This window comes from Bidens hawaiensis, unplaced genomic scaffold, assembly GCF_021521415.1.
Source record: "Bidens hawaiensis isolate Kalapana, Puna unplaced genomic scaffold, B.hawaiensis_p1.1 tig00000978_1, whole genome shotgun sequence".
Taxonomy (NCBI): Eukaryota; Viridiplantae; Streptophyta; class Magnoliopsida; order Asterales; family Asteraceae; genus Bidens; species Bidens hawaiensis.
This window is the reverse complement of record NW_027491058.1, coordinates 4,448,613-4,466,060: the sequence shown is the minus strand read 5'-3', so window position 1 is coordinate 4,466,060 and position 17,448 is coordinate 4,448,613. Positions and strand designations below refer to the sequence as shown.

The window sequence follows — 17,448 nt, the reverse complement described above, 5'->3', positions numbered from 1 at the left end:
GCTTGGGAGAAAGATATAAAGGAAGTGTCCTTGGATCCCAATGATCCAGGTGTGAAAGTGTTCCTAGGATCCAGTATCCCTAGTGAGATCGAGGAGGATATAATATCCTTCCTAAAACGAAGAAAGTCCACGCTTGCCTTCAAACATTCAGACATGACAGGTATTTCTAAGGAGGTAATTACTCACAAGTTAGGCCTTGATTTATCTGTTAAACACGTCCATCAGAAGCGAAGGAAATTCGCTCCTGAGAGGAACGCGATCATACAAGAAGAAGTTAAAAAACTTCTTAAGGACAGTATGATCAGAGAGGCTAAGTATCCTCGATGGTTAGCTAATGTGGTTGTTGTTTCTAAAAAGAATGGAAAGTGGAGGGTGTGTGCTGATTTCACTTATTTAAACAAGGCATGCCCCAAGGATCCTTTCCCGTTACCACATATAGATTCCATGGTGGATGCAACGGCAGGACATGAAATGCTCACCTTTATGGATGCTTCCTCTGGATTTCAACAACTTCAGATGGAACCATCTGATCAAGAGGATACAACATTTATGAATCCTACCGGCATATACTGCTATATTGCTATGCCATTTGGACTAAGAAATGCAGGGGCAACATATCAAAGATTAGTCAACATGATGTTCAAGGATCAGTTAGTCAAGACTATGGAGGACTACATAGATGACATGGTGGTGAAGTCAAAGAGAGCTGAGGATCACCTCAGAGATCTTGAAGAAGCATTCAATATCCTCGACCAGTATAACATGAAACTGAACCAGTCAAAATGCCATTTTGGTGTTAAGGCTGGAAAGTTTCTAGGATACATGGTGACTAAAAGAAAGATAGAAGCAAGCCCCGACTAGATAGAAGCCATCATCAATCTAAAGTCTCCTGTGAATGCTAAGGATGTCCAGAGGTTGATGGGAAGAATAGCTGCTCTCAACCGATTCATTTCCAGATCCTCCGAGAGGTGCAAAGATTTCTACGACATCCTTTGGAAAAAAAGAAGTTCGAATGGACAGAGAAGCATGAAGTCGCCCTAAAATCCTTAAATGATTACTTATTCTCAGCACCAGCTTTGATGAATCCTGTGGATGGAGAATCCTTATATCTGTACCTAGCTGTTTCAGGAAATGCAATAAGTGCCGTCCTCGTGACGGATCATGAAGGTGAACAACATCCCGTTTATTATGTAAGTAAAAGTCTTTTGGATGCGGAAGCCAGGTATTCTAATTTAGAAAAGTTAATTCTTGCACTTATTATGGCTTCTACTAAATTGAGACATTACTTTGAAACGCATACTATTATTTTGAGAACTAATTATCCTGTTAAGAATGTGCTTAGAAAACCAGAATTGTCAGGAAGGATGGCCAAGTGGGCTGTGAAGCTGAGTGCATATGATATTCAGTATGAGCCTAGGACAGCCATCAAATCACAAGCATTAGCAGACTTTGTGGCTGATTTCATTAGTGACATGCAAAAAGAAGCTGATTTAGAAGTCCAACAATTTGAAGAAACCAAGGATCCTTGGATCCTCTTCACGGATGGAGCTTCCAATGTAAGAGGGACATGATTAGGTATCCTACTGAAATCGCTACAGGGGACATATTAACCCAGTCTATAGCCTGTGAGTTCCAAGCAACAAATAATGAGGCAGGATATGAAGCTCTGATCGCAGGTTTGCAATTAGCTAAACGCATGAGGATCAGGTATCTTCAAGTATATATAGATTCATTGTTGATAGCTAGCCACATTAATGGCTCATATGCTGTTAAAGGTGAAAAACTAATCAAATGTCTAGATGTTGTGAAGGAATTAGCAAAATCCTTCGAATTGTTTAGTATTGATTAGGTACCAAGGGAAGAGAATGCTGAGGCAGACGCTTTGGCGAATTTAGCCTCATCCTTGAAGATTCCAGAAGATACGAATATCCCAATCATCCATATACTCTCTCCAGCAATAGGAAAACAAGAAGTTGGGGAGATAACAACTGACAAACAAATTGTACTCTGGGATCCATCATCCTCAAATAATCAAGGATCCTGGATCCTCCCAATTAAGAAATACATTCAAGATGGAGAAATTCCACTCATAGAGAACCCGAAGTCCTTCAAACTTAAGGTATCACAATACATTTTATTACATGAGATTCTGTATAGAAAATCTCTTGCAGGTCCATACTTGAGGTGTATCGAGGATACTGAAATTCAAGAGGTGATCAAAGACTTTCACTAAGGAGATTGTGGTAATCATACTGGAGGTAGAGCTCTGTTTTGTAGGATTCTAAGAATATGATACTTCTGGCCAACTATGAAGAGAGACACCATGGAATACTCAAAGAAGTGTGATGCTTGCCAAAGGCATGCAAACATCCTTCATCACCCAGCAGAACCTATGTATCCTATATCCACATCATGGCCTTTCATGAAGTGGGGCATGGATATTGTGGGTAAGCTACCTAATGCACCAGGAGAAAAAGTATTCATGCTTGCAATGACTGACTACTTTTCAAAATGGATAGAAGTAGAAGCTTTTGTTCAAGTTCGCGAAAAAGAGGTAATATCCTTCATTAAAAGAAATATTATTACTAGATTTGGCATTCCTTTATAAATTATTTATGACATTGGTTCTTGGTTTATCGGGAAAAGCACCACTAACTTTTGTGACAGTTGGGCCATCAAGATGATTACCTCTACTCCAGTGCATCCTCAAGCCAATGACCAAGCAGAATCGAGCAATAAGATAATCATCAACAATTTGAAGAAGAAACTAGGATCCAATAAAGGCAAGTGGGCCGAAGAGCTACCTTATGTTCTTTGGGCTGACAGAACAACACCCAATAATGAAACATGCCAAACACCCTTCTCATTGGTGTTTGGATCATAAGCAGTAATCCCTACAGAGATGGTGGTTCCTACAGCCAGAACAAGCATCCGTGATCCTGAGGCCAAGAAAGAAATCCTTCTCGAAGACTTGGATATTGTTGAAGAACTCAGAGACCTAGCCAAGATTAGAATGGCAGCCTATCAACAAAGGGTAGCTGGGACATACAACAAAAGTATAAGGATCGGAAGATTTTAAGAAGGAGATATGGTCTTAAGGAGAGCCTTCCAAAATACAACCAATCCGGCAGATGGGAAGCTAGCACCCAAATGGCAAGGTCCTTATCTGATCTAGTCGGAAGAAGGAAATGGGGCATATCATTTGCTCACTATGGAAGGCAACAGCTTACCAAGAGCATGGAATGCTATCCACCTCAAGAAATACTTTTTCTGATTAGGATCAAGTATCCTCTGAGGATCAAGTATTCTTAAAGGATCAAGGATCCTGTAATCGGTAATATCTATCTGACCACTTATTCATTTAAGATTTTTATTTATTTAAGGATAACATATTCTTAACATTTATACTTTCCATGTTTTAAGTAACAATGCAGGATATTAGTAAGATATTCAACGATCAAGAGGTTGGCCACCTCTCCTTTACATTTAAGGTACTTTACTATTTCCCTTGGCCTAGCCCACGATTAAGGTATGACCCCCGATGGTCATATCTTCTAAGGTTTAAACGTTTTCACCTTTCTTATGAATTAGAGTTTCTACACCCCCGCATGTAGCGCACGCTATCCAACGTATAGTCCGGGGCAGCGGGACCAGTACACGCTTAGTGGCTGACAATTTCGTTGTCTTCGGCTATATGGAGGATCCTACGATTTATGGTAGACGTACCATACCACTGGTTTATAACATTTTCATGTTATCTCACGTTTGGACTAAATCCCGGTTTGGGCGAGTCCCCAGTTGACATCTGTATCTTGGGCTTGTCCCCAGTTTGGGCTTGTCCCCAGTTTTTGGGCTTGTCCCCAGTACACGAACTTGTCCCCAGTTGCACGGGCTTGTCCCCAGTTTATTTTATGGGCTTGTCCCCAGTTTAATGGGTCCAACCCCGATTAATCTTATAAGTTGTTTGCAACATATTTTCTAGGTTCAATTACGCGGATCAAGACTTATGGATTCCAAATCCTTAAACTTACTTCTACAAGGATCGAGGAAGGATCATTACTTATGGTAACCTAGGTCTGATTAGACCTATGGTATGATTTCTATTTGCCCATTTACATTTGTTTAACTAAGATCCTTATAAATCTTTTTGTTTGAAGATTTAAAATATTTGAATTGTTTCTAAGGATATTCTATCCTAAAAAAATTTCTTTTAATTATTTTTCTAAGGATATTCTATCCTAAAAATTTTTCTTTAATTATTTTTCTTAAGGATATTCTATCCTAAAATGTTTTACTCAAGATTGTTTCTTAAATTTTCGACTAAGCTAAAGATATATCAAACAAGTTGCAAAATAATAAATAACAGATGATTAGTCAAAAGTTTTAGATTGTTATTAAACATAAGTCACCTGGACTTATCCAAAATTCTTAACCCGGATTTCACCATAGTAAAGATGAATCATCCATCCGGGTTAAGCAGGTGTTACTAATTGTTCGTAGAGTGCAGGAAAATAAAGAGAACAGGGGCACCAAAGGCTTCATCCCCACAAACAGAGGATCCATCCACCTTTCCCACCCCTTAAAATTGTCTTAAGGATCACTGATCCTTCAACCTAGTTACTATTGTTTATTACAAACCATTATCCTTGAAAACATGATCAAAACAAAATAAAAAATATAGGCTCTGGCCTTGTCTTCATCATCCTTCATCGCCCATTTATGCAGCCTCCTCGCCCTCTGCTGCATCTGCTCCTTCCTCAGCATCCATCACCTCTTTGGCTCCAATCATTCAAGCTTCGTTTCCATCCATCATCGCCACGTCCTCTTCACCACCTAAAGCCACCAGACTCTCTTTCCATTTCTCAACATCCCAAACAGCCTTGTCAAAGGCAGGATCACCAGCCTCTGTCGCCATCTTGATCCTGGCCTGCAAAACTGTTCTCGCGGCCCACATCTTTGCCTCTTCTGTAGCATGTTTCACCTCGTCCTGGTGTCGGGCTTCTGCTGAGGATAGCCTCCAGTAGCTTCTTATCCTTGGAGAGCTGAGCCATGGCCTTATCCTTTGCAACTGCCGCGCTTCCCATTCCCGAGAGGCTCTCGCTTATTTGGTTCACAATCTTCTCATAATAGTCCTTGCAAGCATTCACAGCCTGTGGCCCACAGGTAAGTTAAAGTTAGAAGGATGTTGGATCCTTAAATTCAAGACGTCAGGATACAGGATGATTATATTGAGGATCATGTCAAAGTGGGTCTCGGGCTCGGATGATCTCTCTCTTTTGGAAGCAGCTGACTTGGCTCTGGTAGTCGTGGTATTTGGCTCGGGTGGTTGCTGCCTTCAAAGCCTCCTTCGTGATGATTTGGGGAGTATCTGTTAATATCTTCCAAGGAGAACTTGTTAGCAGACTTCTGGGATTTCGGAGCATCTACAACAAAAGATAAGTATTTTATCTTACTTTATTTATTCCTACTTATTATTCAGATACTAATCTTACTTGACATGTTGGAGTCTGAAGAGATGTCGCAGAAACCTTCAACAAATCTTGCTTGAAAGGTCCGAACTTCGTTATCCAGGGCAAGGAATTTTTTCGTTCTTTCTTCTGTTCCAGGTAGCTTGGCTAAAGAAGCAAAGTTCTCAACTGCAAATAAGAAGGAAAATTGATTCAGAGTTAGGTCTATTATCACGGATTGTGTCTTTGTTAAGGATCCATGATCCTACCCTTCTTAACCCAAGTCAAAGGTAAATCAGTCCCACCGGGTATAGAGTTACGATCCACAAAGAAAAATTGATTCCTCCAGAAGGAATCGTTTAGGTTTACTTTTGAGATGGGATTGGGTTGAAGAGGTTTGCACTTCAGTAAAAACCGATTTGAACCATGGGTTGTTAAGGTATAAAGGTAAGACAGTGCCTGGATGCCGAAATCAATCTTCTCTTCCTCGATAATTCATTCAATAGTGCATAGAACTCTCCAAACCATGGGCATAGCTTGAATATATGTCATTCCGGTAGATTCGAAGAAGCTCTGTGTGAAAGGAGGGAACATATACGTGTAACCTATGAGAAAAGGGCATGCCGGAAAACACACCCAGGTCTGAGAGTAAACATCACATCGGACAGTGGAGTCGTACGGTCGGAAAATAGTTTCTGGTGGAAACAGTGACTGGAATTCATCGACCTCGGGGTCAGTGAACTTGCAAATCTCCCTAAAGGGATTAGCGATAAGGTTTTGAGGTCGCATCTCCATCAACTCGGAGTTGTCGGAGGACTGGTCGGAGTGTTTAGAGGGAGAGGAAGAAGAAGCGACAGACATGTTTATCAGAATAATAAAAGAACAGAGAGAGAAAAGAAGGATACCTGCTGAACGGCCGGGATATGTGATTATAAATGGATTATAGGGATCAAATATATAGGCGGTTATGATTAATATCAAGGGTTTGATAATAATTACCTCTGGTAGCTGTCTAATCGATTAATCTTTTTGCAGGGATTTCAAATTTCAAAATGCCAGCTGTAAAGCATAAACACCCGCCATTTTGGGGGCAATTGTTAGGGCATAGAATTTATGCTGAGGATCCTTTATCCTTGTTCAATTTGTGGATCACTTATCCTTACGATATGTTCCTGATTGTAAAGGATCAAGGATTCTTGGTATTATATGTTTACTAATAGTTGTATTTGAATGGTGTTGTGTTTGTTAGATATAACAGCTGGAGGATTGAGTCATCTTATTCTTGCGCTACTGGAAGACTTCTGCACGTGGTTAATAACGGTGAACGGCTAGTGGAGTGGTGGCATGAAAGTAGGTATTTAGTTAGTTATTATTTTTCATTTATAACCGAGATAATGATCGGTTAGAACACACATGTATCACACACACTCTCAAGCATTCTCTCATTCATAGCTCGCACATTTAGCTTACATTGTAACACTGATCGATATCTCCACCATGTGTAACCTTTTTTGATATTAATAAAGTGGTGATCGACGAGTTTTCATCACCCGGGGTTTTTTCCTTTAATCTGAAAAAGGTCAAGGGGTTTTTCCTCGCAACAAATCACGGTGTTCATCCTTATTTCGTTCATATAATCGTTATTATTATCGTAGCACTAAACCTCACAATTACATATTTGGATACATTATCCTTAGCAGATTTATATCCAAAACACAATTGTACTTGCAATGAAAATGATATAGGGCTTAACTGAGAAAATGTTGTTGTTATTGAGGAAAATGTTGCCTAATGTTGCTCTTATGTTCCAATGTAATTTGGTTAATGTAGTTAATGTAGTTTGGATCTTCTTAGGTTGGTTATGATGTCTTTTGAATGTAATTTGGAAGGCGAGAATGAATGTTTATGCAATGTTATGAATTTGGCTTTTGATATTTAGTTTAATTACATGAGTTATGAATCTTGCTTAGTGTGTGAGATTTTGGGGTTGACTTGATTGGAAATGGCTCAATAGTGAAATGTTAATTTCTTTGTCTGAAATGCTTTGAGTTGCTGTTAATTGTTGAGGGATTAATACATCCATGGAAAATCCACCAAATACATCCATGGACAATCCACATAAACAAGTAGTACAATCCACCTAATAGTAGTACAATCCACCAAAGATTAATACATCCATGGACAATCCACATAAAACATATTCAAGCAACTTCCATACAAAGTAGTACCTTGAACATTAATATTAAACAAGTTATAATTGTTCCATGGACAATCCACACTAAATCCCTAATAGCAGTCAACACATATTACATCCCAAAAGACAACACAAAAGACAATCCTAGCACACAACCCAAAATATTGTTCCATGGATAAACCCAAAATATTATTTTTCCACTGCAGTGGTGCATGATCTTATGTTGTGCCCTTTTTGATGACATCCCCTGCAAGTGTTGCTACCTGGTGGCCTTGACTTCTTAACTGTTTTTGCTTTCTTGGATGGACCCTGTTCTTCAACTTCCACACTCTTGTCATTTGGCTTCTTAACCTTTTTACCCTTCTTACCATCTTCAACTTCCACAACAGATTTTTTCCTAGATTTCTTTGGCCTTCCAATAGGCTTATAAAACTTAGGTGCTATGATTTGTGTTGGCACCTATGACTTGGGCCACATTGTTATATCATTAATCGGGTAGACTTTGTAATTGTATACAGCCCTCCACCTCTCCATTGTGTATACTAGATTGACAAATGTTTCTGGTCTGCCAACATTTGGGTCATGTGCAGCCTTCACCCAAATACTTGCCACAGCATGTCTGCATGGTATCCTAGTGACTTCCCACCTCCTACATGCACAAGTGTTTGTTCTCATGTTTACCACACATTGATCACCATTTGGTCCAGTGAATTGATAATGTTCCTCACCATTCCATTGCACATTGTACCTATTAGAATGTATAAGAATAATGTATATTCCATTTATGTTTCAAAGACACATGAAATGATTATAACTGACCTATTAACTTCCTTTGTCACCGAGGCCATAACCTTAGTAGCTTATGGTGTTAGCAAGCCTGATGACTTTTCAATTACTTTCAAGACATTCATAATCTTCCTCATAAGATACTCCCTTATGTACTCCAACAATGTGATTATTGGTTTGTCCCTTCTATCTACCAGCTTAGAATTGAAGACTTCACACATGTTATTGGTGTACACATATGATAGTGCTCTTCCTATTGTAACAAAATAATGAATAATATGATCAAGACATCTTCCTATTATAAACATATCAACACTCAAGCTAACAACTCATAAAGGTAAAAGAAATTGTTACCTTTATGGTGTTCATCATGGTTTTCATCATCTCCACTGCTATCATCTACATCATTATTATCTCCACTTCCATCATCTCCACTTCCATAATCTCCAATTCCTTAATCTCCACTTCCATAATCTCCACTTCCATAATCTTCAATTCCATAATCTCCATTCCCATCATCTCCTATAACATTACCTTCATTTGTAGGTTGGTGAATCTCACCTGCATTTGTAGGTTGTTGAGTGTCACCTTCCTTTGTAGGTTGTTTAGTTTCACCTTCATTTGTAGGTTGTTGAGTTTCACCTTTTTCAGGATCACCAAAGTTATTGTCTCCAAAAGAAGGGTCGAATTCAGGATCATCTAACACAAGATCAATTTGCTCTTGTTGGCCACTGCTTTTGGCCAACTTCATTTGTACTATCATGCCAACCTAAAAACAATCTTCTTCTCTTAGCTGAATTAGACATATCAATTGCTATATCCATTGCAATGTACTCTCCGTCGGTGATTTCTTTAATGGAAACCTTTGATGGTGAGTAGAAATATGTGTGTAAAGTGGTTGTTTCATGTTCAACATACACACTCATTAATTTATATTCGCCTACAGACTGAGCAAATCCCCTAATATCGTCATCACTTTCCAAATCTCTAAGCCCACAATCCAAATCTTCATTTGGAACTAGATAATGGTAGTATCTAGTTTCTTTTTCAGAATAACCTATTTGCTCCAAGATTCGATCAAGCTCATGAACAGAAAACATGTCAACATCGAGTTCATGAATATGATGTACCACACCTCTGTTATAAACTCGTCCGGGGAATTTTGTAAATTTACCACCGTGGTGCAACATTATGGAAAACATATTAGGTAATCCAACTACAAAATAACAATAATCACTGTGTAAGTACCAAAATTAACCTAAAAACGAGTACAAATTAATATTGTAAACCCTAGAAATTTGATATTACCGTAGAAATATTCATATTCTTCTCAATTGTGTGCTTCACCAATGTAGAAATGCGGCTCCATGATATCATCCGAGGGTTCGATCAAGGATTTCAATTTGGGATTGGAAGGTGAAAGAGTGTTAGGATTATTTAGGGGTTTATAACTTTATATCGGGTTTGAGAGAAAGAGAGGAGGGAGATGATATGTAATATTGCAGATAAGGGTGAAAAGACAAAACAACCCCTCACATGTTTCTCACGTGCAACCACTTAACGGGGAAAATGGATGGGAGTTAGTCTAAAGGACGAAAACCAAACAAACATTTCTGGTAAAAGACACCGCCTGCAAAGAATCATTTTAAAGGACTGGATCCATAAATTGCAAATGTTTAAAGAATAAAATTTGTAATTCTGTCTAAATTAATTAAACGACAGTAAATTAATGGCTCTTATCATTCTTTCTTATTACATATATGTAAACTTACTGTAGATCATATGGTAATCATTGTTTATCATTAACTTTATTTAAATATGTTATTAATTATAACATGAATTGGAAAATAGACGTATATAAACAACACAAGAGTAATTAGTTTATGATTTGTTGATAATTCATATATATAAGTGTCATTATTGTTCCCCTTGTACAAAATCATATGCGACTCCATTGTTTACATAAACTTACTAAAAATCATATGTTACTTGGAACTATGTATGTCTAATAATTTTGTTTATAGGTATCCAAGGAACAGCTAAAAATGGAGAGTTCCGTAGAAGTATACACAAGTTAGTTTGGAACGTCTTTATTGACCCACCTACGTTTGAGCGAAAATGGGGAGCGCTAATGACAGAATTTAAATTGAATGATCACGATTTTCTTAAACAAATGTATGATATTCGTGAACAATGGGTCCCTGGTTATTTTCGCGATATACCCATGTGTTGTTTGATGAAGACCACGTCTAGATGCGAGAGTTCTAATGCTAGTTTTAAAGTTAATTCTGGCCCTTCCAACACACTTGTAAAATTCATGTTGTGTTTTGATTTATCAATGGGTACACAACGGGAAAAGAAAAGAGTTTTGCAAAACATTACTATCACAACAACTCCTCGGTATCGTTTTAACACTCCTATCGAACAACATGCTGGTTATGTATACACTCGGGACATTTTTTTCGAGGTTCAAAAAGAGATGATAAAAAGTGCAACATCATGTATGATAGGTATTCCTGAAGTTATAGATGATACCAAAGTTTATTTGATTCATCACAAGGACAAAAGATCCGGTTTCGTTGGAAGGTTTAAGGTATTGTTATGTGTATATAAATCATTATTTTTTTTACATTTACATACTTTTTTGTTAATAAGTTTTTACTCTGGATATGACAATGTAAGTTTCCATTAATTTGATTGATACGACGGTTTACTGCTCGTGCATGTTGTATACGCGTATTGGATATCTATGTCGTCATGTGTTTTCTGTATTCGCAATGGAGAATATTGACAAAATTCCAGATCATTACGTATCTAAGCATTGGGATACTTATGCGCTACCAAACAGTGTGTACAACATCGAAAGTTGGATTAGGGTTGACAATAACGATAAATCAAGGACTAGGATTGAGGTTCTTAATGATGTGCATAAGTGTTTGGACCGTATAAAGGATCAAGACGAAAGACATAATGTATCTGCTACAAAGATTAAGGAATTAAAGAACAATATTTTTGAAGAATTTCCATACAACCCAAACCATAGAAACAAGAAAGCTATAATTGAAGAATTGCTTCAACAATCTCAACCTGAAGAGGTTTGTGTTACAGCCCCTAAAGGTATTAGGAACAAATGTAGTGGGAAACGCAGGCTAATCGGCGCACGGGAGAAGGTGGTGGAGAAGGCTAACAAGAAAAAACGTTTATACGGTTATTGTGGAAAATATGCCGATCATGACACACGAAATTGTCCAAAAAAGAAAAAGAAAGAGGCCGAAAACCAAAACGAAACTAATGATAAATCGAGTGATGAAGAAGATGATAGCGGTTCTGAGTGATGCTCTTTTTTTACATTATTATGTTTTGTTCAACAGTCTTGTACAACACTTCTTTTATTTTGTGTACTTTTGATTTTGATTGTGGTTTAAAACTTCTTTTATTTTGTGTACTTTTGAATTTTATTGTTTATTATGCATATTTAAATTTATGAAAATTTTGACCTGTATCCTATTAAGGTTATACTAGAATTTTGCATTTCATCCCATTTGTCCAACATCTTATTTTAAGCATTTGTGTAAAACATTACATGTATGCAATTATCGCTTTTTACATATCTGCATAATATCTTACAACCTTTGAGTTATGAGTTATTTAGTATATTAACAACATACAAGATTAATGTTACACCAAAAGCAAAGAAATTTTATACAATATGTTCAGGCAATTATATTTCAGACCATCAAATTTGTTTCATATTAAACCATGAAATGTTCTCTTTTGATTTGTTTCGTATCAAAACACGAAATTTGTGTCCACAATTTTGTACATATTTGTAAACCGGACTGTGGTAGTTTTATATTTTGTTTTTCAAAAGTATGTCACCCGGTTTTTTAAACTAATCTGAGCAGTCGATTGGAGAAGACGGGCGTGTTTGTAAAAATATATGGTTGCTTTGGACTAGGGCTGTCACTTTTACCCGAAAACCGAAACCCAGCCCGAAAAAAACCCGTACCCGAACTAACCCGACTCAAAGAACCCGAACCTGAACCGAAGTAATTCAGGTTGGTTCTCAGGTTTGATTTATAAAATTTGGGTCAACCCGAAAAACCCGAATAAACTTTTAGTTTTGAAATTAAATATACTTTTATGTATAATAGGCTAAGTCTTAGTCACTAAAGTTATCAGAACCTGACTCTAATCGACTGTTGTCATTTTAACTATTATGGATCGATTGCTTATTATTAATTTATGAATTCCGTTTATTACTAATAGCAACCATAATCGAGCAACCAAATCACGCCCGATTGAATACGATTATGGTTCGAGTTAGTTTTACTCTTCTTTTGAATTGTTTTATCAAGTTAGGTTAATTTATTATTTGAATATATGTGTTATAAGCAAAGAATAATATTTTGTTTTAATTTTTGCATTATAATTTTTAAAATTTTTTGGTTTTGTTTTTTTTTCTAGGATACACGAAACCCGATTAACCCAACCCGAAAAAATCCGAACCCGAATTACCCGAACCCGAAAAACTCGTGAGAGATTTGGGTCAGGTTTCGTGTCAAGATTTAAAACTTTGAAACCCGAATAACCCGACCTGAAAAACCCGAAACCCGAAGAACACCCCTACTTTGGACACTGGAAGTTTGTAAAAATTGAATGCTTTAACTTTTGCTTTGAAATTAAAGAAAATTACATCTAACCTCAAAACGTATATGGGTCTACGCATACAGAGTCAAAACACATGCGTAAACACAAAAGTAACAAAAGTTGACAATCTTCTTATTGTTTAATCACGAAAGTCTTCATATTAAGTTATTAACAGGTTAAAGTTAAAGTTTGTTCTTAGGTTTTGGCTTTTATTTATTTGGTTGGTTCGAATTTTAAGTAGTTGATTGGGTGAATTTTACATACATCCCTACAAAGAAAAGTTTCATAATTAAACATCTTTATTACTGAAGAACTATGATTTTTTTGAACGGCCAAGGACAATTACGAAAGTGTTTGTTGGTTGTAGAAATACAAATAAAACACCCGTTCATAGTGCATTAAATATTAAAACCAACTTTCTTATTCTATCTTTGTTTGTTTTTTCTAAGTATTCAGTTTCAAACCATCGTCAAATTTACATGTGTTAAAACTGATATCTTAGCTACTATAATATAGAGTTTTAGTATGTACATATATGTAAACCCAAAGAAAAACATTCATATTCAAGTTTCGTCCATACCACAAAATCAACCAAAGAAAAACATTCAAATTCAAGTTTCGTTCATACCACAAAATCAACCAAAGAAAAACGACCTAATTTAATTGTGAGCAGCCCTGAAGCAACTTTGCCGTCCTTAGTGCTTTGACTTTGTTATCTAGCTCAATCGCCCCCTTATCACGACGTCCTTATGTAGGTTGATATCAGAAAGCATTATCCTTGCAACATATTTTTTCCTCAACCCTGCTATTTGTAACATCAGTCCTGACTTTTCAGCTTTGAATCCACAATTCCAATTCTTCTCCATGCTGCTCTTATACTTTTCCATGTGCCTCTTGACATATACACCACAATCCAAGTAGTTTTTCTTAGTTGCCCAACCAATTTTTAACTTCTGTGGTATGACCTAATTCAAAGCAAACCATTTCCCATTTCCAACAGATTTCAAGTAGTCCACAAACATATGTTTCTACAAACAGTTATATTGGTTTGGTTTCAAATTTTACACACGTGTAAAAAAGTGTGTGTGATAATATTATATAACTAAATATTATAACTAAATAACACAAAATTTAACCAATTGGACATACCACTTTATAGGGGTGTCTTTTTTATCAAAATTCTTGGCGTCGTTTTATTCAACCGGGCTTTTTTATTCATGAATGTTGTCTATCACTATGATTGCCAAATGCCTCAAATCAAAGCACATCAAATACCAGTGGTGGTTTTCAGTTATTGGAAAGAAAACCATGTCATATGGCTTCAAATTCAAGAGACTAGCATCCTGACCAACAACAGCTAACATGTTTGTTCTAAACAGTGATTTCCTGGTAGCATATGCAAATCTCTTTCCAACAAGCATATCTCTTGTCTGAAAAATATATATGCATAAAAACCAATAATCGCATCATGTATTCGAGATACTAATGAACATAGCAACTTATTATAACACACGAATGACAAAAAAGCCGGTGTAACGATTCTGAGCCTCGATTCCTCTCTTCATAGTTTAGTACTGCAGCCCAACAATCTATAACACTGCTCTCAATCTCAACTTCCAGTAACAACGACATAATTAAAAACCTTGTCGTGCCAATTCCAGATTTTGTTTCAAAAATTTGATCGCTACAAAACATAAATTATAAGATGTTGTCATATAGTTGACACATACATAAATAATTTATTAGTCACAACCATACCCGAACTCCCTTGCCACTTCCATCATTTCTTGTTCAACTCTGTTCCCACCAGCCCTGCACAGTGACATTTAAATAATTAGTACCATTCTTAATAATGCATGAGAAATCAAGTTACACTTTTGTAGTGTTAAAGCATTTTTAATGTAAAAATCACTAAAATTATAAACAACAAGCTTATTATTCATAAGATTCTTACGGTTCGATCCTCTTCCATCTGACAAGTAATTCCATATCCGTGCCTCTTATAATGAAACGCCTTTATTCATGTCGATATGTCGAATAAGAATTGGGGACCGTAATTTACTTGGAAGATGTCTCAACCTTATTGGGTTCCTCTTGTACAAACGAACTTTAATTGGACTTAATCGACGTGGTGCGGTATCCAATTTTGGCGTACTTGAAACACAACCTATTTTATCAGACTCTACCAAAGGACAGTCTTGTGTAAGACCTAAACTAAAAGCAGGCATTTCTGCATCTATACCAACCAAACCGGTATCAAATTTGTTTTACACTATCCTCGATTTCTGTGTAATAATTTTAAAAAATTAGGTCCATTGCATGTTACCATCTTGTACGTTGTCCTTTTTTTCATTCTTTATCATCACTTTCTTCTTTATTTGGGCCTTTTGTACCATTTTCATTGATACCATCCTCTTTAACATCAACCAACCTTATAAAAGTACCATTGTACTTGTCGATCAAGTCATTTATCTCTGTATTTCCAGGATACTTCTCATTAGCCTCAACAACTGACTTTTCAAATAATTTTTTATCCTTCAAAATACAATCAACAATATCTTTCATTTTCCCAACATGCTCCTATATTTTTAACAATTCAGTCATCATATTTACACAAGATATTGATTAATACTAAACCGATTCATGTAATAATACACTAGTGTAAATTTGAAAATACATCATATTGCAATATGGGAAATTTTACATGGTGATATCCAAAAGAAAGACAACTTTATTTTTAAACTACAATTATAACCTACAATAACATAAACCTATACTAGAAACCAAACCCATAATATTAACATTGACATCTATAATTAACATAAATTACACACGTGTAAACCATACAAACCAGACACATAATATTAACCTTGATTATTTAATTAACATTGCCAATTAAGTACTTCACTTTTACATTGAATAAATTGGACATCGATTTCACATATATGTGAACAGATTGTTACTACATCAAAACAAAAAACAACTGCTACAATACACAATATTAACATTGTCGTCCTTTAATATTTATTAAATGGTTGTACCAACCTACCATTGTTGTTATTTCAAATAAGAATTTAGGAGACTTTCGTACCTTTAAGTGATTCGTTTGATTCACATCAACAACTAACTGCCTATCATCGGATACTTCACGAACTTCACCAACCCCAAACCCTCCACTCTTCAACTCATCAACTTCTCTCTTGCTAAGTTTTTTTAACGTCCAATAGTCGATTGGTTGAACTTGACGACACTCATCATTTAACTTGGATGTCATAGTGTTGACATATAGAAGCTACACATAAACACAAAAAAAAATTATATCAAAAAATTCACATGTGATATATGACAAACAATATGTTTTTATTGATAGGTATAATGAACTAATAGTTTAAAATATGACACATACCGTTAAAATGGTTAGAGGACCACAAAAATATTTTCGTACTTGCTCTATCCCATTTTTTCTTGCACTTCTTCATCAACTATATTCCATACCTGCACCAGTTAAGGCCTGCAAATCCGTTTCTTCGTCTATATAACTCAAAATATGAAGCTTGCACCATCCGTTTACATGAATCTGAAACATTGAGTTGCAAAAAATAACTAAAAAATCTAGCACAAACATTATGCTATCATCATCTGTAGATTCTAGTATATTGTCAATAATCATTTTAGTAGATATATTTTCTTTATCAAATCTTCCTTCCCATTTTTTACGTATGCTCGACTTGTCGTTTCCTTTTTTTAGTGACAATATATCTAAACCGGCATTCGGTATGCCAAAAGATTATGAATGGCATAACTATCAACACTTATCTTAACATCATCAATCCTTATTTCCATTGTTGTTGGCTCGAACTTATCTACCACATAATATCCCAGTTTTGCAGGAATCCCGTCCACTTTAAATGATAGTAAATTCCCAAACCCCATTTCAATAATTTTTAACCTTTGTTTTTGTTTAAGTCCAGCTATACATCTATTTAGCTGGTGAGGTGATGAACATGTCTTTATCCCACACCATTTTACATATCTTGCAGCATTCTGTTTTGATTTACTTCATGCAAGGAATCACGTCACATATAGAATTATGTTAATATTTCCCAATTAATTTACACAAAATAACATAACTAAATTCATAATTATATTTTACGTAAATACCTTTTTTAACACTCTTCTTAATTTTCTTCTTAATCAAATCTTTTGCATCATTTTTATATTTAGATTTCTTTAACTTCATACCACTTTCACCTATCATAGTCAATGTTGTAAAACTCGTTAGGTGGTCCCTAGGCGGCCGACCCCCTTGTAGGGAGTACGCGGCTTGTATTCGAATACGATAAATATAACATAAATTAATTATTGGATATT

General features: G+C 36.1%; 1 protein-coding gene across 1 annotated transcript; it reads left to right on the top strand.

The window, feature by feature from the left end:
• The first annotated feature begins 11,204 nt into the window (after positions 1 to 11,204).
• LOC143550064 (uncharacterized) lies at positions 11,205 to 11,762 on the top strand. The gene has a single exon (XM_077040801.1). The coding sequence runs from the start codon at positions 11,205 to 11,207 to the stop codon at positions 11,760 to 11,762; it is 558 nt and encodes a 185-aa protein (XP_076896916.1).
• Positions 11,763 to 17,448: the final 5,686 nt, after the last annotated feature.